Here is a 21,752-nt window from a genome sequence, read left to right as displayed (position 1 = left end):
AAAGAAATCATCTTCGTTCTTTTTTAGGAATACATAAATCATTACCGAAATCTGAATACCCATCGGCATAAAAAAAGTATCATTGTGGGAGGAAGCACTGTGCAATTACCTATCATCCTTTAATAAAACAACCGTCTGAACCTTTGGACACGTTTGGAAACCGTACGCCCTACCTTCTTAAATATAGAACTCCTTGCTGCCATATTCAAATGGATAAGGTATATATTGTATAACACAACCGTTCGGTGCCATGAGTACCCATCTGGCGGGTCACACAGATTTACCTGACGGCCCAAGCTGAAAATTGGGCATCATTGCTCAACAACCATGAGATTCTATTTCTCGTCTGATCGGTCTGTAACTTTGAGGACAGCAATGTCTAGAGGCTTAAACACATTGTAAAATAAATTTCAGGCCTACAATTGTCATGAGAATCCAAAATGAGGTACTCCAGTGGCGCTCTCTGGAAAAAGGATTTTCTGACTGAGAACCCAAAAAGAGTCTCATTTATTGATGGATAACCACTATGAAAAACTTCTCCTATAAAAGCTAAGATTAGAGAAATAAAAAAAAAAAGATAAGAAATGATTATCTAGCAAAACCAGAGCTATTGGCGGGAAGCTCAAACTGAAGTAGAAACAGCCTGTGTTTAAAAACAAATAAAAACTGAGACCCCTTTGGAGCACGGCCACTTGGAAAGAAACACTGTGTCATTATTGTGGTCGTGGTTCCTGTGATTCTTGAGAGCCCCAATCGGGTACTGCATCGATTTTTCGGAAAAGGTCTCTAAACAACCAGCTTGGCACCGAACAGTTGATAAAGTACTTGTAAACAAACGACATGCGTTAGCGTACGTGCATAAATTCTGTCTGTGTTGTTAGCTTTCTTACTCGTCGAGTACGATTTTTTCTTCGTTGTCGGATAATAAGAAGGGGCTTACTGATAACCTCAGTTCTCATACACTGGCGTATATGCTACTGCGAGTTTAGATTCGAGTTAGGGTCCGAGTTCAATAATAATCAAAAATTATACAAACCACAGCGTGGTAGACAGACTAAGGTTGACCATCAAAATTTCCTTTAAAAGCAATTTTGAGCCTGCTCAGGGGACTATTGCACACGGAACATTTTATCTGGCTGAAACATTTCAACATGACTGGTCCCTTATTCTTGTAATTTAATGCTTTACGATTTTTTTGTGATTACTTAACTCGACAAATAAAAAATAATCCATCTGTAACCAAACCGTACAACTGACTCTCCCAAGTGCAGTGCTGGGTAACATTGTTCTGATTTACTTCGTGATTTCATGGATTGGCTGTAAATATAACATTGTCGGTGGTTTTGATGAAGAAATGAACTTTATATCATGATACACAATCATTTCAATCCTTAGTGTCACTGAAATATATGTCTACGTTCACTATGGTAACACTCTGGATTTAGCAGTAAATTTGGGTCGTGTCAAAATGGCAATACACAAATCCAAAAATTTGAACAAGTAGTGAATTAATTACGGTAGTAGATACCAGTACATACCCCGTTTTCCCGAACGCACCGAATATAAAGTATCGAGGGAACCGCAGATACCAAGCAAAAAAGTTTCTCTCTCCAGTTGTCGTTGTCACTTGACAATGGCGAACTTATCTCTCTTTTCTTGTGGCCAACTCTTGAGGGTTGTACATCAGCAGAAGGTCTATCCCTCTATCACCATGATCGCCAGCCTGTTCCTGATCTTTTCATAACATCTCAGAATATCTCTAAGTCGGAGACCGGGCCAACTTGGTCCTCAGAAACTTTGCTACCAAAAACGGAATCCGGCCCTGTATTTTTGTGTGTAAGTGAAGAATAAACCTTTTGTTTATTTTTCCTTTAGCCGAACAGTTAAAGAAAGTTTCTCCTTTACTGTGTTGCATTGCATTTTCTTACTATACGCGTCTAGTTAGGCTCAATGAGCCACTGATGAGTGGTTGAACGTCTTTGGTTCGCTGCATAGTGTTACGGGCGTCCTGCCCTCCTGTAATCATATCTCCGTTTATTGTCCTAGTCGGTTTGTACGAGATTTTATACGGAACGCCCTGTAGTGACTAAGTAATATGTAATCCTGTATATAGCTCGTATACAGCAAGTCAGTATAATCCAGAGCTGTCTACAGCCTATGGTATGCCGTTGGTTAGGTTGCGCGTCTGCGCGTAAGCCCTGTATCCGCTAATGCGTTATTCTCCCACCCTCGGTTTTATCCTGATGGATAATGTTCGATTCTCGGAACGGATGGCTTTCCTCCATATCCTGTCTTCTTCTTTCTTCGATTTCGGGACGATAAGACCCTAGCCCTAGCAGTTACAGTCCCCCCGTTAAACCCTTTAAAAAAAAAAAAAAAAAAAAAAAAAACAAGGTGTCGTACCTATATTAGATTGTAAAATTCATACAAGTTTGAGAGGTACAAAGTATTGTTTGAAGTGGGTTATTTTTCGACAAGCCAGCCAGCTCCTCATGTTAATCTAAGGCCAGACACTCACTATCAGGTAGACCTGACAGGCGGACCTATTCAGCCGTATCTGTCAGGTCTACCTGATAGTGAGAGGCCGGCCTAAGGCTGAGTGGGGTCGATGCAAGCCAACAGCAGACCTGACAGGCGGACCTATTCAGCCGTATCTGTCAGGTCTACCTGATAGTGAGAGGCCGGCCTAAGGCTGAGTGGGGTCGATACAAGCCAGCAGCACGAGATTGCCCAGATGGTCCCCCAGGTGGATACCAACCACACCCAATGCTGTTTGACTTCATTCATCAGATTGCATTCTACGTGTTTTCGCGCTGACAAAGTTAAGTATTGACCTGAGCACAATGTATTTTATTGTCAATACCGTGATGAAAGAAAATAAGAACGAAATAATATTATATTTATTGAACTGTTCCAACTCGCCTCATGCACGCACTCGTAGCATGCAATCGATCAAGAATAATTTTTATATGTCTATATACGCCAATATTCAATCAAAATATATATTAGTGCAAGGCGTTTTAGGGGAAAAAGTGCTATAGTCCTAAACTAAAATGAACGCGGCACACAAGGGATTAAGAAGGGACCGCATTAACATAATAGGGGGAAAAATCATTCTAAATCCTTACTCAGGTAGACGTGACAAGCGAACCTTTTCAGCCGTACCTGTCAGGTCTACCTGCTAGTGTGTATGCTCAACAGGTATCAGGTAGACCTGATCAAGTGTACCTGTCAAAGTCTACCTGATAGTGAGTAGCTGGCGTTAGACATTACTTACTTAAAACCTATAGTCAATAGCTGTCCAATTGTTTGAGCAAAATTAAGGTTCTCAATCAGCTCAAAGTGTACGAGTATCTTTGATGTAGTGCTGTCAAACTGTGTTGGCTTGGCGGAGCGCTGCCGCGCTCCTATTTTTCTCGAGAAATGTCTATTGACCATCAACTATTTAATTTGGATTCCAGGTGTCATCTGTCCCAATGAGGTGGCTATACAGAAAGAAGTGGCATTGGTGGATTCATATCGAATAACTTTGGTCATAGCCACCAAAATGATAATCCTAATACTGTCCAGCACTTGGAAAACGTAAGACCAAGGTGTACCATCTATTTTATAAGGAGGACATTAACGTCCTTAAGTGTGGCTAACATCTTTAAGAGGGGACTAACATGTCAGGGTTTTACCCCTAAACCGAGGTCTAAAGCTGTTCCCACAGATACTCGACGGACACGATGATTGTCGCGTCGATCAATGACGATCGACGAGATGAATCTATGTTGTCGAGGCAGTGTGGACTAGGTGTGGATACAGCTTAACGGTACGACGTTATATTGTATTCCGAAAGAAGGTGACATATGTACCTCAAGGCTCTATCAAAACAGATAGTAATGGTTAGTACTAGTTACCGTTGCGCACGACGATGTTGTTGTTGCTAACGTCTTCGACTACCAAGTCCATCAAACTGTTCTAAGGCTAAGGAAAACTGGAGCTTCTAGAGGACTGCTCCATAGAGAAGTAGGGTCCAGTTTGGTGGGCTTTGCCGTTAGTTCGTTTTGCTGGTTAATGATTACTTATATGGTGATGTTTCAGGTCCAGGATACCATTCTTCTTGCTTCCCATGCTTGGTCACATCTTGCTCGATATACTCAACATTGGGTGCACGTACTGGTGGCAGTCCTCCATATGGATTCAAGCACTGGGCACTGGCCTCCTAACCGGTAAGTTTTTCTTGGATTCCCATGCTTGGTCACATCTTGCTCGATATACTCAACATTGGGTGCACGTACTGGTGGCAGTCCTCCATATGGATTCAAGCACTGGGTACTGGCCTCCTAACCGGTAAGTTTTTCTTGGAAGATTGGGTGCACGTACTGGTGGCAGTCCTCCATATGGATTCAAGCACTGGGCACTGGCCTCCTAACCGGTAAGTTTTTCTTGGAAAAAATTCCAAGAATTAAAGAGTCTGTCTCTCATGTTAAGCGAGATGTTAATGCATGGGTTTCTGTGGGTAATCACCATGGAATATGCTTTGGAAGTCAGGGTTGAAAATTCATATCTCCTTGGTTGAATCTAAATAAGGAAAGTAAAAAAGTCACAATGAAATACGGCTTAACTGCTTTCAGTTCATCACCTGTTTAACCTCCTCAGGTATCACTGGCGTAGGGACTCTCATGCTGATAGGATGCACCCTATATGCCTCCGACAATACGTCTCCATCCGACAGAACGCTACGTATCGCTATCTATCAGGGCCTGTACGCGTTCAGTGTTCCCCTAGGCGACTACACCAGTGGGTATCTCATGGTAGCACTCGGGTTCTATCCGGTGTTCCTAATATCTGCCGTGGGCAATGTGATCTCTACAATACGTCTCCATCCGACAGAACGCTACGTATCGCTATCTATCAGGGCCTGTACGCGTTCAGTGTTCCCCTAGGCGACTACACCAGCGGGTATCTCATGGTAGCACTCGGGTTCTATCCGGTGTTCCTAATATCTGCCGTGGGCAATGTGATCTCCTTTTATTTAAATTTTGTTTGTACAGATTATTGTAAAGGGTTTTGGGAGACTTTCATTTGCATAATTTTGTTTGGGGTCTGATGTCATTGGGAACATAAACAAGAGGTCGATGACTTTAAAACAGGGAAGTGGTCTCGGTCCTCAAATGAAAGAATTTTAAATTTTACCATCCTAGATAGGAACTTTATTATATTTGATAGGTAAAATATATTTTATACTGTCGAAATTAAACTTTAGCCGAGTTTAAATTTAGATGGTGCCCCTTTTTTAAATCATTTTTTTTATAATTACCTATTATTTTGAAGATGGTAGTGTGGATGTCCTGAACGAAATAACCTACAATATTATAACCTAATAACAATTGAATGGGTAAAAGGTAGAGCGGACTAAGTCCAAAAATCGACTTTCTGAGTTATCTGTATCGTTGGGAAGAGCGCGAAAAGATCTACTTTTTATGAGAACAAAAACAATATGGCTATCTCTATTTACTCCATTTATCTCAACACGTTTTTTTCAATTAGCCCTTATACCTGATTTATGAGAACAAAAACAAAATGGCTATCTCTATTTAAACTTTGGCTAGTCCTAAAATTTGACTCCATTTATCTCAAAAAGTTTTTTTCAACTATCCCTTATACCTCTATTTCCATCTTGTTTTCCTTCTGCTTTCAGTCCCATTGGTTGACATGTTCCATGGAGCAGCTTTCACAGTTTCCGTTTCCACAGTAACCAAGGAAATTGATCTCAATGAACTTTGTAAGATTTTCGTTTCTTTTTACCTGAGACTACCTGCCTAGTTAGCTTGGTTGGTAGCGCGTCTGCCCTGTAAGTGCTAGGTCGTGGGTTCGATTCCCGTCCACCTGGCTTTCTCCTGTCCTCGGCCCCTTCTTTATTCGATTTCGGGACGATCAATCCTCCATTGTTACAATTACCTCTATCACACCTCTTTTAAACATTTCTTCGGTTTAACCAATCGGGAAATATGATCAGTACTTCTTCAAATTAAATTTATCCCAAGGGCTAGCTAAACCTAGATCCTTGACAAATGGAGTGTGGCTGAAGATATGTGATGTGTTCCAATCCGCTCCGCCCCAATATGACTTACAGATTATAGCCAAATATTATTATTTATTAATATTATTACCTATGTACATAATGGTGTAGCGTATATTACTTGGTAGGTCGCTCAATTTTAACTTGACGGGCCGAAGCTTCAAGGCTTATTTGGGTAGTTTGAGGTTCTATCCTTGCTATTTGAGACATTTTTATTTTTTTACGTATGCGGTCAAGATAGTACTAGTGGGTACCAGGGAACATCATTCTTATCGAAAACCTTCAAACCATTATTCAACTTGTGTGTGAACAATTTTAAAGTCCTGGTCAAACCTCGTGACAACTATAGAACCACAATCACTCTACTTATGACACTCACCAGTGTTGTTCTATCATCTTCCCTGATTGGTAAGTACGTTCAACATATTTAGCAGAAGGATTATGACTCATATGTATGACTTTGTTATCATTTGAACATTTGAACTTTTCTTTGAATAATTTGATCTGTTATCATTTAAATTTTAGCGGTCAAGATAGTACTAGTGGGTACCAGGGAACATCATTCTTATCGAAAACCTTCAAACCATTATTCAACTTGTGTGTGAACAATTTCAAAGTCCTGGTCAAACCGCGTGACAACTATAGAACCACAATCACTCTACTTATGACACTAACCAGTGTTGTTCTATCATCTTCCCTGATTGGTAAGTACGTTCAACATATTTAGCAGAAGGATTATGACTCATATGACTTTGTTATCATTTGAATAATTTGAACATTTTAACTTTTCTTTGAATAATTTGAACAGAACTGTTATCATTTAATAATTACAGATTATAGCCAAATATTATTATTTATTAATATTATTACCTATGTACATAATGGTGTAGCGTATATTACTTGGTAGCTCGCTCAATTTTAACTTGACGGGCCGACGCTTCAAGGCTTATTTGGGTAGTTTGAGGTTCTATCCTTGCTATTTGAGACATTATTATTTATTAATATTATTACCTATGTACATAATGGTGTAGCGTATATTACTTGGTAGCTCGCTCAATTTTAACTTGACGGGCCGAAGCTTCAAGGCTTATTTGGATAGTTTGAGATTATATCCTTGCTATTTGAGACATTTTTATTTTTTAACGTAGATGCAGGTAAAATCAATATTACGAGTATCTCTGACTTTAGTTTGCTATATCTTTTCAGGCGAATACAGTCTACTCTACTATTATGTTCGAGCAAAGTTCGGATGGACGGAGAAGGACTACGGGGAATATGCAGCTTACAAAGCATGGGCAGCCACGGTTGGTGAGTCTCTATATTGAACGGGGCATTCGGGACCATTTCTAAAGGTGTGTCCACACATAGTCGACGCCGTCGATCGATCGTTGCTCGACGAGGTAAATCTATGTTGCCGAAACAGTGTCGACGTCGATTGATGGTGTCGACCAAGTCATAGACAAAGCTGAAGCAATCAGCTGTTCTGATGAACTAAAGAGGGTCAGATAATCAGATTGTCAGATAAATAATCAGAGATGTCAAGTGATGTGACGTAAGTTATGGTAGTGTGGCTGTCCTGAACGAAATTACCTACAATATTATGGCATAACTATGAAAATTACATCTTTCTCACTCCCTGTTCTGATGAACTAAAGAGGGTCAGATAATCAGATTGTCAGATAAATAATCAGACACGTCAAGTGATGTGACGTAAGTTATGGTAGTCTGGCTGTCCTGAACGAAATTACCTACAATATTATGGCATAACTATGAAAATTCCATCTTTCTCACTCCTTGTTCTGATGAACTAAAGAGGGTCAGATAATCAGATTGTCAGATAAATAATCAGACACGTCAAGTGATGTGACGTAAGTTATGGTAGTGTGGCTATCCTGAACGAAATCACCTACAATATTATGGGATAACTATGAAAATTACATCTTTCTCACTCCCCATGATTTCATGTGACGTGACGTGATGATAAGTTGTTTCTACCTTTATCCGCGTACGTTTCCTTTAGCATATGGGTCACATTTAATGTTATAAGGAAATTTAAGATCGAAGGGGTGACGGTCTAAACTACTAATATTTTGTCCTTTCTTTCCCAGGTGTGATGTTTGCCGTTGGCGTTCTCGGCAAGTTGTGCAAAGTCAAAGACACCACCATAGGACTCTTAGCTTGTGTCTCGGACATGTTGGAGTGCATCTTCTACATGTTCGTCAACACGCCGGTCTTAATGTATGTGGGTGAGTGTGCTGGATTTCAAACGGAGTGGTCTTCCGTAGGATGAGAATAGTGCTTATTTATACTGCTCGCATGGCAAAGTCCTATTCTCCAGTGTGGTTAAATTCTCAAAGGAAAGTTACAGATGTAGGTGAGTGTGCTGGATTTCAAACGGAGTGGTCTTCCGTAGGATGAGAATAGTGCTTATTTATACTGCTCGCATGGCAAAGTCCCTATTCTCCAGTGTGGTCAAATTCTCAAAGGAAAGTTACAGCACGTCACGTGAAGTCAGAAAGATGTAGTTCTACCATAAGTTTTCCCATAATATTGTAGGTAATTCCGTTCAGGACAGCCACATTGGAAAGTTACAGCACGTCACGTGAAGTCAGAAAGATGTAGTTCTACCATAAGTTTTCCCATAATATTGTAGGTAATTCCGTTCAGGACTATCACGTCATGTGACAAGATGTGATGTAACGTGATGGTAGTGTGGATGTCCTGAACGAAATAACCTACAATATTATAACCTAATAACAATTGAATGGGTAAAAGGTAGAGCAGCGATGGTAGTGTGGATGTCCTGAACGAAATAACCTACAATATTATAACCTAATAACAATTGAATGGGTAAAAGGTAGAGCGGACTAAGTACAAAAATCGACTTTCTGAGTTATCTGTATCGTTGGGAAGAGCGCGAAAAGATCTACTTTTTATGAGAACAAAAACAAAATGGCTATCTCTATTTAAACTTTGGCTAGTCCTAAAATTTGACTCCATTTATCTCAAAAAGTTTTTTTTCAACTATCCCTTATACCTCTAATTCCATCTTGTTTTCCTTCTGCTTTCAGTCCCATTGGTTGACATGTTCCATGGAGCAGCATTCACAGTTTCCGTTTCCACAGTAACCAAGGAAATTGATCTCACCGAACTTTGTAAGATTTTCGTTTCTTTTTACCTGAGACTACCTGCCTAGTTAGCTTGGTTGGTAGCGCGTCTGCCCTGTAAGCGCTAGGTCGTGGGTTCGATTCCCGTCCACCTGGCTTTCTCCTGTCCTCGGTCCCTTCTTTATTCGATTTCGGGACAAACAATCCTCCACCCCGGGCGGGAATCGAACCCGCGGCCTAGTGCTTACAAGGCAGACGCACTACCAACTAAGCTAACTAGGCTGGCTAAAAATGGCCTCATTCCTCCTCAGACTACACGAACCCTGCCCAGCCTGAGTAGGGCTGGGAACAGCCAGCAGAACGCGATAGCCCAGATGGTCACCGATCCGGATACTAACCAAGCGCAACGTTGCTTAACTTCAGTGATGAATGGGGATCTGGTGCATTCAAGGTGCTATCGCCTCTGGCTACTTGAATTTTAGTAAAGTTTACATTACATAACCTACTGCAGAGTTTATTTACCCGGTATTTACGGAAAACGTAGGCTGCAGCGGTGGGATGGCGGGAGTACAGCAAGTTGAATGCCTCAGATCGGTGTTATGTTATGTTATGCATAACGGTGCACGTGGTTAAGTGCACGGTGCATGCTATGCATAACGGTGTACTGATGTTAAGCAACGATGCACGTGGTTATTATCCGTATGACTGACCATCTGGGCAATTGCATGCTGGTGGCTTTTCCCGGTCTAACTTGAACTGGGTGAGGTTAATGTGAGGAGGCTTATAGCATGTCGCCGAACGGAGTTAGCTTGGTTGGTAGCGCGTCTGCCCTGTAAGCGCTAGGTCGTGGGTTCGATTCCCGTCCACCTGGCTTTCTCCTGTCCTCGGCCCCTTCTTTATTCGATTCCGGGACGATCAATCCTCCATTGTTAAAATTACCTCTATCACACCTCTTTTAAACATTTATTCGGTTTAACCAATCAGGGAAATATGATCAGTACTTCTTCAAATTAAATTTATCCCAAGGGCTAGCTAAACCTAGATCCTTGACAAATGGAGTGTGGCTGAAGGTATGTGATGTGTTCCAATCCGCTCCGCCCCAATATGATTCGGGACAAACAATCCTCCATTGTTACAATTACCTCTATCACACCTCTTTTAAACATTTCTTCGGTTTAACCAATCGGGGAAATATGATCAGTACTTCTTCAAATTAAATTTATCCCAAGGGCTAGCTAAACCTAGATCCTTGACAAATAGAGTGTGGCTGAAGGTATGTGATGTATTCCAATCCGCTCCGCCCCAATATGATTTAAGTTTTAAAGGTGAACGTTTCCACTATTCTGTTTGTTTTCAGCTTCAGTCCTTTTGGCGCAGAATCTACTGACTTCCTTTGCGCCAATAGTGGTCACTAACCTTTATATGATGGTATATAGACATACGGTGGATGTTTGGCCCGCGGCCTTTTTTGCCCTCGGAGCTGCCCTGTCTATTCCGGCCTTTATTTCTTTCATGTAAGTTGGTCCGTTTACTCGTATGTAATGAATGTAGGAAAATCTGTAAAAAGAACTCTGCTTTACCACAAATAGGTAATATTCATACATCATACACAAAAATATACCTACAATGAAAATGCTCGAGCATCAGCAAACATGCAGCAGGCCATTAGTATATTCATGGTTTGATTTGATTGATTTTGAATTTTTAATTGAATAAATGTGGAAATAAATCCCACGGACCATCTAAATACGCCTGGTCAAATCCTGTGTACGTATGCAATACGCTAGCAAAATTCTGGACAATTGCTTACATGCTTACTGCTGGCTTTTCTTGGCCGCGCCTCTCAGGCTGGAATGGCTAAATGAGGTTAATGTAAGGAGGACTTTAGGAGGTGGTTATCGGAATGGAGGGTAAAACCCTCGTCTCTAAAGCCCTTAGAAGCAGAAGCAGTTTGGTACTTTTTTTCATAGCCCTTAAAATGTCGTTAAACCTCTATGAAACAAACACTTTTACCTACCTATTGTATAACTACTTGCACATTTTACTTTTGCGATTGGTACCTAGTGCCTACTTTTTTGGTACTTTTTTTCATATCCAATTGAAATTTTCGTAACTACGAGGACTTTAGGAGGTGGTTATCGGAATGGAGGGTAAGACCCTCGTCTGTAAAGCCCTTAGAAGCAGAAGCAGTTTGGTACTTTTTTTCATAGCCCTTACAATGCCGTTAATCCTCTATGAAACAAACACTTTTACCTACCTATTGTAACTAGGTACTTGCACGTTTTACTTTTGCGATTGGTGCCTAGTGCCTACTTTTTTGGTACTTTTTTCATATCCAATTGAATTTTTTGTAACTACCTACTTGCACATTTTACTTTTGCGATTGGTACCTACTTTTTGGTAATTTTTTTCATATCCAATTGAACTTTTGTTTCAGTACTGTGAAAAAGCTGCACAGGAGAAGAAGACTGTCACCTTCCAGAGAACAACAGCAAGACACAGTTAATAATTGATTATGTATTTATTGACAGATTGAACAAAGCGAGGTTTGCGTTTTAATTTGACGATTTTGCATTGAGACAAACGGCAAACAATCATATGCCCTCTGGTTGTTCGGCAATTGTCTCATACACGCGATAAATCACGAAAGAATTGTCCGATTTTAATGAAATTTCTTAAAAATGTAAAAATATTCAACATATACCTACCTACTTAAGGAAATTTGCCGATTACCTAACTTTTAGGTTCTCGTTTTTAAGGCCTGACTTGGTCCACTTTATTTATATTCTCTGATGAGCGACGGATGAAAAAATAGAAATTCTCTTTTAACAACACACAGGTTTTGAAACAAACTGAACACTGAACGTGTATAAATTTACAGCTCGCATGGTTCGTTTAATTTTTATCGGCAAGGCCCTCAAAAGAACCGTGATCCATTTTCATTTAAATGAGTCCCTTGTTTAATTGCCCATTTTTAACCCATTGGTTATTTCCGCATAGATCTTTCGATTAATTGTGGTTTCAAATTCAAATGGTCAAATATTTATTGGTATTATTCCTATATTATTTTATTGTTCGTTCTTTTGAACTGTTTTAGTAAAAAAAAAAAAAAAAAAATGGGCATGACCAATCAATTTCTCCTAATCATTCGATTTTTTTAATTGTTTGTTTAGGTGTAAATATTTTTATTTAAATTTTGTTTGTACAGATTATTGTAAAGGGTTTTGGGAGACTTTCATTTGCATAATTTTGTTTGGGGTCTGATGTCATTAGGAACATAAACAAGAGGTCGATGACTTTAAAACAGGGAAGTGGTCTCGGTCCTCAACTGAAAGAATTTTAAATTTTACCATCCTAGATGGGAACTTTATTATATTTGATAGGTAAAATATATTTTATACTGTCGAAACTAAACTTTAGCCGAGTTTAAATTTAGATGGTGCCCCTTTTTTTAATCAATTTTTTTTTATAATTATTATTTTGAAGATTTAGAGGTTTGATAGAGGGAACTGTAAACTTTAACAACGAAAGTTTAACTCATTGGTAGCCGTTAGTTTGCTTTTATTTATTTGGACAATCATGCAGGATAATGTGTCCAATTTTACGTCATTACCTAGTCCAAAACTTTAGCTATTAGCTAAGCCGTCCAAAACTCCAAACTTGTCACGACCTGTGACTTGTAAGCAAGAAACTATTTACAAGGAGAGAGTAAGTGAGTGAGAGAGAGAGAGAGAGAGAGAGGGGGGGGGGAGGAGGAGAGAGGCTCCTTTTTTCTTGGAGATTAAAATCGATTGGTCGTAAAAGGGAAGCTGGAATATTTTTTTACGATCTTAGGTGGGGGGGGGAGAAGGGGGGGGGGGGGGGGGGGGGGAGGAGGAGAGAGGCTCCTTTTTTCTTGGAGATTAAAATCGATTGGTCGTAAAAGGGAAGCTGGAATATTTTTTTACGATCTTTTGCTACATAGGTAGGTATATTATTATATTTTTTTTCTGTGTTGGGCTGAAGAAATATATTTTTTCTCTCTTCCAACTACATTGTTATTCTGATGGGTGGGGAGAGAGAGAGAGAGAGAGAGAGAGAGAGATGGTCGTATATTTTCAACTTCTTTCTGGTCGTGTGACGTTTTTAGTGTTTTTTATTTCTTTCACACGAAATGGATTATTTTTTTTTCTTCTCCTTATTCTAGGTAGAAATCTAAGTAGACGAAGAAAACGAAGAAGAAGGAGGAGGAGAAGAAGAAGAAGAAGAAAGAAGAGGAAGAAGAAGAAGAAGAAAGAAGAGGAAGAAGAAGAAGAAGAAGAACCGAGTGGAATTTCTTGAAACAAGTAACTAGTACTCAACTCAGGGAACTGTAACATCTGTAACAACCTAACAACTACCAACGGAGGTCTTAGCGTCCCGAAATTGAAGAGAGAAGGGTTACAAGTTACAAGATAAGAGAAATCCAATCTTTCCGAGAACGAAAGTAGGAGAGTGGAAAAACGAAGAGGAGGAGAAGGGAAAATACCCTCACCTGGAAAGGAGGAAGAGAAGAAAAAGGAGGTAAAGGACACGGAGGAGGTAGAGGGAGAGGAAACAAGAAGAAGAAGAAGAAGAAGAAGAACCGAGTGGAATTTCTTGAAACAAGTAACTAGTACTCAACTCAGGGAACTGTAACATCTGTAAACACCTAACAACTACCAACGGAGATCTTAGCGTCCCGAAATTGAACAGAGAAGGGTCACAAGATAAGAGAAATCCAATCTGTCCGAGAACGAAAGTAGGAGAGTGGGAAAACGAAGAGGAGGAGAAGGGAAAATACTCTCACCTGGAAAGGAGGAAGAGAAGAAAAAGGAGGTAAAGGACACGGAAGAGGTAGAGGGAGAAGAAATTAGAGGAGTTAAAGAAGGAGGCAAAGAAGAGAAGAAAAAGGCGATTGGAGGCAAAGAAAAAGGAACGAGAGGGGTAGAGGAAAGAGATTAGGTTGGATTTTATATTTTTATGAACCTCTAAACACTTCCATCTTCACGTCCACCACCCGCTTCAACTTTCCTCTTCACCTCCATTTCTAAACCCATCCACTCATACTCCCACTCATCCAAACATTACTGCCAGAAGCCTGAGTCCCTATCATTACCATCAGGAAAAAGCAAAGGTATAAAATTAGTGGACGAATACATAAATTCAACGAAACGAAGGGCCATGTGTGGAAGGAAAAAAATACAAAATTTTCATGAAATTGTTCCCTCTTCATTGAATCACTAGAGTTGTTTTGGAGTTTTGGTATATCCACTAATCTCCAATAAAATTTACATTCTTTTGAGGAACAATGTGGTCCAAAGTTACAAATAATTTTTTTGCTTCACCTCAAAATAAATTTCAAAACGGTTGATAAGGGTTGGTTTTACGCAGTATCCGAGGGATATACCTCAAATGCAAGTATCGAAGAAATTTAGTGTCGCCCAAGTAGGCAAAGGGCCTCCGACCCTTTTCCACTCTCACCTCCATCATGTGAGTAGGTAAAGTCGTATAACCTGACGAACTCTTCCTATCCCTGTAGCTGGAACATAAGGAGAATCCAGAAAAGGGAGGAATAGGGAAGGAAGACTCTTATCCCTAGAAAAACTCAAGGGTTATCCCGGAAGGGAGGGGGAGGCGTAGGAGACTTAAAACGCCTTGCAGGTATGGGGGGGAAATGGGTGGGAATCACCCCCTGGGAGGGAATGTAATAAAATAAAGAGCCTCATGAGAGGAAGCTTTTCGATAAGATTAGAGTTGTGGGGGAAAAAAACTAGTAGGTAAATTATTCACAAGCATATGCTTCAGCATTTGATATGACCAAGGTACACCTCCTGATGGAAGTGCATATGGAATAGGTAGATACTAAGGGAAATTTGGCGTTATAACATACATACTTGGTGTTATAACCTACATAGATAATTTGATGGTGTTATAACCTCGTTAGTCAAGACGCCCCGCTCGCTTGGTAATCAGAAGGGCGCGGGTTCAATCTCAGCGGAGGCATAAAACAATCCATCAACGAGATTGTCTCAGAATTGGACCATAATAAACAATAATAAGTAAGTACCTACAATATCAAGGGTGGGGTGGTAGAGAATGCCATAGGCATTAACCCCACCCTTGATCAAACTTTATTTTGTACCTATACATTATGTTACCATTTGTAAATATTTATTTTATTCTGTAAATAAAGTTTGATCTAATCGTTTAATAATAATAATATCTAGTAGCTGAATCTTATTGCTTGGTTAAGAGACTCATCTTTAGTAAAAAGAAAATAATAAAAAACGTAGGAAAAGTTCTTGCCTTTTTTATATTTTATTCTATTTTTTATGAGTTTGCATCCGTATTGCCCCGGTAGTTTTTCCAAAGGGACGAAAAAGAGATAAGATGAACCAGCCCTTGTGAAGGAAACGTGGCCAAATGAATGGTTGAAAAGAATAAAACAAGAAGAAGAAGGGGAGGACGAGGAGGAGAAGAGGAAGAAGAAAGAGAAGAAGAGGAGGAGGAAGAAGAACTAGAAGAAGGAGAGGAAGAAGAAGAAGACGAAGAAGAAAAAGAAGAAGAACTAGAAGAAGAAGAAGAAAAAGAAACATACGAAACTTGGATGAGTAATTGGAAAACATAGCGAGGGGAAAGCTATTTTATTTAGGTATTTCGGAAAGCAAATAAAACTCATGGAAACCGAAAAGAACGAAAGCAGAAAAACCTATTAAACCCCCACACCCATGAGGATGGTAACATTTCGGAAAGCAAATAAAACTCATGGAAACCGAAAAGAACGAAAGCAGAAAAACCTATTAAACCCCCACACCCATGAGGATGGTAACATCTTGTTAAAGGTTTTTGGCTCTTAAGAGAGATTGAAAGGTTTACCCTTCTTGAGATTGGATTTTGTCTTGAGAAGTTTGAAATTTTCTACTTGATTAATTTTCTAATCGCACCATTCCCGCTGCATCTTCACACTCTCATCTTCCCTCTTGAACCTCTCACTCTCATTGAAATTGCTCGCACCACTGAAATCTGCACCTTCACTTTCAACCATCCCAACACCCATGAATATGAAGTTTGAAACTGAAGGGACGTTGAAAAGGGGAAAATAAGTTGAGCACAATAAAATAGACAAATGTGAACAGATCTGAAAATTTGCTGGTGAAAGTAATTAAAGGTACTCCAGTACAGAAGAAGAAAATTTAACAAATGAAAGTACCTACTCGAGTAAGTAGGAGTATTTTGTGGGGAAAGATAGATTTCTCGTCTCCTACCTATTCCTTGTGTTTTTTGGAGGGATTAAAAATTGTGGATTTTCGTTGCTTATCGTTTCCAAGTTTCGAATGTAGGATCGTTAAAGTTGTGTATTTTTATTGGATTTTGTTCAATTTCATGTGTATATCTGATGTGTTTCTGTGGGATGGTATAGAGACCACTCTTGGTGCTTCCCCTTTAAATTTGACCTCGAAGAGAGGGTGAATATGCTTCATTTGGATGTTCAGAAGGTGAATGCGAGTATGCTTCATTTGTAAATATGTTCAGAACTTGGGTGACACCATCTAAAATGATTGGACACACAGAAGAAACACAACAATAATGGAAAAGTATCATTCACAACAATAATAGAAAAATTATATCAACATGGGTAGATTCAGGATCCCAATGGATCAGGATCTCTGAAATGGTTGATAAGTTGATAACTTAATATGTATCTGGATGCCCGATGGCATCTCTGCAATCGCAAGCTGCTGGCTTTTTGAGTGTGGTTCATATATGATGAAGCGGGTAGCTTGTCGCCGAACGAAGGATAAACCTGAGTCACTTAAAAACCCTAGCAGTTATACAGTGAAACCTAAAACTTCTTCAAGAAAAGAATTGTGCCATCAACAAACCACGATATCAACAATCCCTTGATATCAGATCAAACTTATGATAACATATATCGGACATTTTGGTTTTTATTTGTTTCGAATCTTTCGATCTCTCCAAGTGAAAACATTATCCCATCGGGATAGAATCCGCCCCGGGCGGGAATCGAACCCGCGAAGGTGAAAGTAATTAAAGGTACCTACTCCAGTACAGAAGAAGAAAATTTAACAAATGAAAGTTACCTACTCGAGTAAGTACCTACAAAGGAAGAAATACCTAATACTCATTATTTGGTTGTTTTGACATCTCCACTGATTTTATTTATCTGTATGAACACTTTTTACACAAAACAGGGCACATGTGCACTATCTGAAATATAGTAAGAATACTGCCTATTCATACTGCTCGAAAAGAGTTACCTTACTACTGTCTCTTATTGTGGTCAAATTCTCAAATAATGTCAAGGATCGGCTGGGATTCAACCCACGCCCTCCTGATTACCAGGTGAGAGTCTTGACCACTACATTACCGAGACAGGCCGTTAAATACTCGTAGTCTAATCGAAATGCCTATCTTTCATTAAGTTAGTAAAAAAAGTCAATTTAAAAAGCACTAGAAATAATTCAAGAAAACGATAAAAAAAAGTTCAAATTCTCCCAATTGAAGCCGAAATAATTTGCATGTCAAAACACAAATATCTTTAAGTATGTCTGTCTATTTGTTTGTTTGTTTGAGTCCGCATCAAAATTCCGATTCTAAAGAAGAACACTAATGTTTATGATGTCTCTACAAAGCATAAAGTCCTCATTCCTCATATAACACCCCTAGTCTGGGTACAATTATTTTAAACTGATGTGAAGATTAGGTAAGGAGATACACAATAATGGAAACTGGATCTTTTCTAGATTCCATCATTATTTTGTCTACAGTGTTTATGTCTTTACTCTTTATGTCCCTTCTTTTTTTGTTGTTGTTCATAATATGATCATGATGATGGCGCTATTATATTGTTGATATTGATGACTTCAATGATGGTTGTTGCTGTATGTAGTGGGTTCGATTCAAACGCAGGGCGAACTTTATTCTAAATCTAAAGAGACAAAGAAAGGTTCGTTCTTGGAACGGCTGGCCCTCTCCTATATTTCGGGACGATAAGACCTCCGATGTTACAATTCCCTGTCTGCAATAATTATGTTAAGTAGGGGCAATAGAAGACATACGGTGGGGAAATTCAATTACTGTAAGGTAGGGGAAACAAGTAATGTAGGAGAAAAATAAACAGGGGAGGGAATCCCCTACAAATCCTGATTCCCTAATTCCCCTCTTACACACGTGCCTGGCTCTAGTTTTATCTCAAGGATATCCAGATGGGTCGTCATGGCAACGAACACCTCACAAGTATGGCGTCCTCCTCTCGACCAATCAGAAGAGCGCATTACATTTTTTTATGACCCTATCTTTAATGGGTTCCCTGCCGCATGTCCAGAATGCGTCATAAGAGTGGCGTTGCCATGGTTACCAAGGAGATGGTATCTTGCAGGGCTGTGATTTATGGAGCTTATCTCAGAGGGAGACTAGAAGGGAATTATGTACTTATATGTGAGATAATTTATAGAATCAAATGAAGGAGGACGCCCAAGATCGAGAAAAGTGGAGAACGTCGTGTTGAAACCTGTCCTAGGACAGATCTACATCTATATATAGGTACCCAACTGATTGCATTTCATTTTGAAAATCCCAACTGGTTTATAAAACACCATAGTGTACAACTGTACATGCAAAACAAGGCAACCACCTCCCAGATTTCAGATTGTAGTTACAATATTTTACACCCAGACACATTGTGGCAAAATATTAATGGCGCAGCCATAATTTCTCACTTGGATACTTTTATGGCTGGAAGATTCTTCTATACCAGCACATCTACATAGGTAATATATCTACATATTACGTACATACTACATACATACGAATATGTAGGTATATTTGATGTCTTGTGATACATACTCTTGTAAGTAGGGTAGAAACACGTTTAGCTCTCAGTAAGAGTAAGAATACAGTGTACCAGAGATGACTGGTCCAAGGGAAAAACATTTAGTTATAATCTTCTTCTTTTTCTTCGAGATTTCCCGTGTTCAGACGGGGTCAGTGTTTTTTGTCAGCCTCTCAATCAGATCTACCTACGACTTAGGGTGCTTTGGACTGACATTTGCTTTTGGATACAAATTTTTTACAAGTAGATGCCTTTCACACTCAACTATAAGCAAGGGAAATTGGAAAGTAAATGAGAGAGAGAGAGAGAGAGAGAGAGAGAGAGAGAGAGAGAGAGAGAGAGTTGTAAATGTCCTGGCCGCTTATTGTTACCTATTGTTTTATGATAGTGATTATTACTTCAGTGTCGATGTCGAATAGATTTACTTGGTTTAATGGTTTAAAGGTTTAAACTATACTTTAAAGTCACTAGTATATCTGCTTAAGGTCTTAGTGACACGGATTTCACCCTCGATTCGGTGACAAGCTACTCGCCACTACCGTCAACCGTCTACTCTGATTTTCCTCCCTCAGGCTGAATGGGGCCGGGGACAGCAAGCGATTGCCTAGACTAGAAGCCCAGATGGTCATCCATCCGCGTACCAAGTACCAACCATCGCATCGGTTGGAACTTGGAACTTACAAGTGAAATAATTTAGAGCCATTTTCCTTATTTGGAGTAGACCTGGCTACTCCAATTACAGTTGAAGTGACAGCCCGCCACACAAGTTCAAACCTTCAAACAGAAAAACATTTAGTTATAATCTTCTTCTTTTTCTTCGAGATTTCCCGTGTTCAGACGGGGTCAGTGTTTTTTGTCAGCCTCTCAATCAAATCTACCTACGACTTAGGGTGCTTTGGACTGACATTTGCTTTTGGATACAATTTTTTTACAAGTAGATGCCTTTCGCACTCAACTATAAGCAAGGGAAATTAGAAAGCAAATTTGCTTAGGTGCTAAAAATGTTTGCCAGGTTTCATCAAAATCAGGCACAGAGTTTAATGTCGTATTATTTTAGGTACCTACGGCAAGTTACAGGTGTTTAACTTAACTTTGAGTTACCACTTTCCCCCCCTTTTTTAGAGGTAGGTAGGTAAGTACCTCTTTCACCTGGTTTCATCAAAATCAGGCACAGAGTTTAATGTCGTATTATTTTAGGTACCTACGGCAAGTTACAGGTGTTTAACTTAACTTTGAGTTTCCACTTTCCCCCCCCTTTTTTTAGAGGTAGGTAGGTAAGTACCTCTTTCACCCACCCTGTACTTTGTAGTACGCCTTCACAGACTGTGTACGCCAAAGCAATAGCTAATGTGTTTTAGTACCATTTTATGAGTCATTAAACTTCACCAAATGCTCGCGGAGTGCATCTCCAAATCCTGTATATGCAATTATGATCTTCTCTCTGCAACTTCTCTGTGATTTGTAAACGGGGGTTATGGAACGAACGATTGTGAGGTGAGGTTTAAACTTCACACTTTTGCATTTGGCTTGTCTGCCAACGCAATAGCTAATGTGTTTTAGTACCATTTTATGAGTCATTAAACTTCACCAAATGCTCGCGGAGTGCATCTCCAAATCCTGTGTATGCAATTATGATCTCTTCTCCAACTTCTCTGTGATTTGTAAACGGGGTGTTATAGAACGAACGATTGTGAGGTGAGGTTTAAACTTCACAGTTTTGCATTTGGCTTGTCTGAATGTTTTTTTTTTTTTTTAAGAGGTTTGAGGGAACTGTAACTGCTAGGGTCTTATCGTCCCGAAATCGAAGAAAGAAGGAAGACAAGATAGGAGAAAGCCAGTCGTTCCGAGTTAAGAACCTTATCCGTTTGCGGAAATCGAACCCGCGGCCTAGCGCTTACAAGGCAGACGCGCTATCAACCAAGCTTTGTTTGTTTCGCAATAACTTGCGATTTCCTAGTCCGATTTCGATAAAATTTGGTACAAGAATTTAAAACGTCCATGTACGTCGAATTTGGGTTCCCAGAATTGAGCAGGGTTTATTTTTGGTCCACCAGAGATGAACTCCCTATCCGGGGTTTGAACCCGCGACCTCCGAATTGGTTACCCAGTATAAAACAGTTTCTCCTCCACATCGCTTTAATGCTAACATTCTTTTTACTCACATTCTGCCTATGCTTTATTTGTATTGCTTAGAATCTTGTGCGTTTGCAATGTATTAGGAAAATTGCAACAACGTTATATTTTTTATGATGGTTTTAATTCTCACTTGCATGTTTGTGTTTGAAATAAGCAATTGGAGACTTATTTATGTGAAGTTAAGTTAGATTCAGCAGGTACTCGTACATAAATGGAAATAATATTTACTTCATGATATCCTCTTTCTTTTGCGATACCAATGACAAGTTATTAATATCATTGTACAACTTGTTTGTCACTATTTGGGTACTACCATATTCTTCATGTAATAACTCCTTAGCTACCTGGTAATTGACACTAGTAATCTTCAAGCCATCCAATAATTTGGCAGCTTTACCAGTAACTTGCATCTTCAAGTATTGTAACTTGAGACTATCCGTTAAATCGGACCTGCTATCTATAATGCTTGCGAAACATTCCCAGAACTCACTATAACGCTCTGGTTTCGTACCATCGAATTTAATCAATTCTATCTTGGGAAGAAAACTTGCATGATTTGGATATGTAGAAGTGGAAGGAGGGTACTTTA

The 21,752-nt window shown here is 39.5% G+C and overlaps 1 protein-coding gene across 3 annotated transcripts in view; it reads left to right on the top strand.

Moving 5' to 3' along the window:
- LOC103516620 overlaps window positions 1-12,609 on the top strand; it is a 16,554-nt gene extending 3,945 nt beyond the window's left edge. Inside the window, exons 2-7 of one of the 3 annotated variants that reach the window (XM_008481594.3) lie at window positions 6,601-6,771; window positions 7,274-7,375; window positions 8,176-8,313; window positions 9,139-9,222; window positions 10,532-10,688; window positions 11,612-12,609. In XM_008481594.3, coding sequence (XP_008479816.1) covers window positions 6,601-6,771; window positions 7,274-7,375; window positions 8,176-8,313; window positions 9,139-9,222; window positions 10,532-10,688; window positions 11,612-11,687 — 728 coding nt within the window. In that variant the 3' untranslated portion in view covers window positions 11,688-12,609. Of the gene's footprint in view, window positions 1-5,686; window positions 5,771-6,304; window positions 6,476-6,600; window positions 6,772-7,273; window positions 7,376-8,175; window positions 8,314-9,138; window positions 9,223-10,531; window positions 10,689-11,611 lie in introns of all 3 variants that reach the window. The other 2 variants (XM_026828962.1, XM_008481595.3) reach the window with 2 other exon arrangements.
- Window positions 12,610-21,752: the final 9,143 nt, after the last annotated feature.

Source organism: Diaphorina citri, unplaced genomic scaffold (genome assembly GCF_000475195.1).
Source record: "Diaphorina citri unplaced genomic scaffold, Diaci psyllid genome assembly version 1.1 scaffold1618, whole genome shotgun sequence".
NCBI lineage: Eukaryota > Metazoa > Arthropoda > Insecta > Hemiptera > Psyllidae > Diaphorina > Diaphorina citri.
Note: the sequence above shows the minus strand (reverse complement) of the source record. Positions and strands in the feature narration are given on the sequence as shown.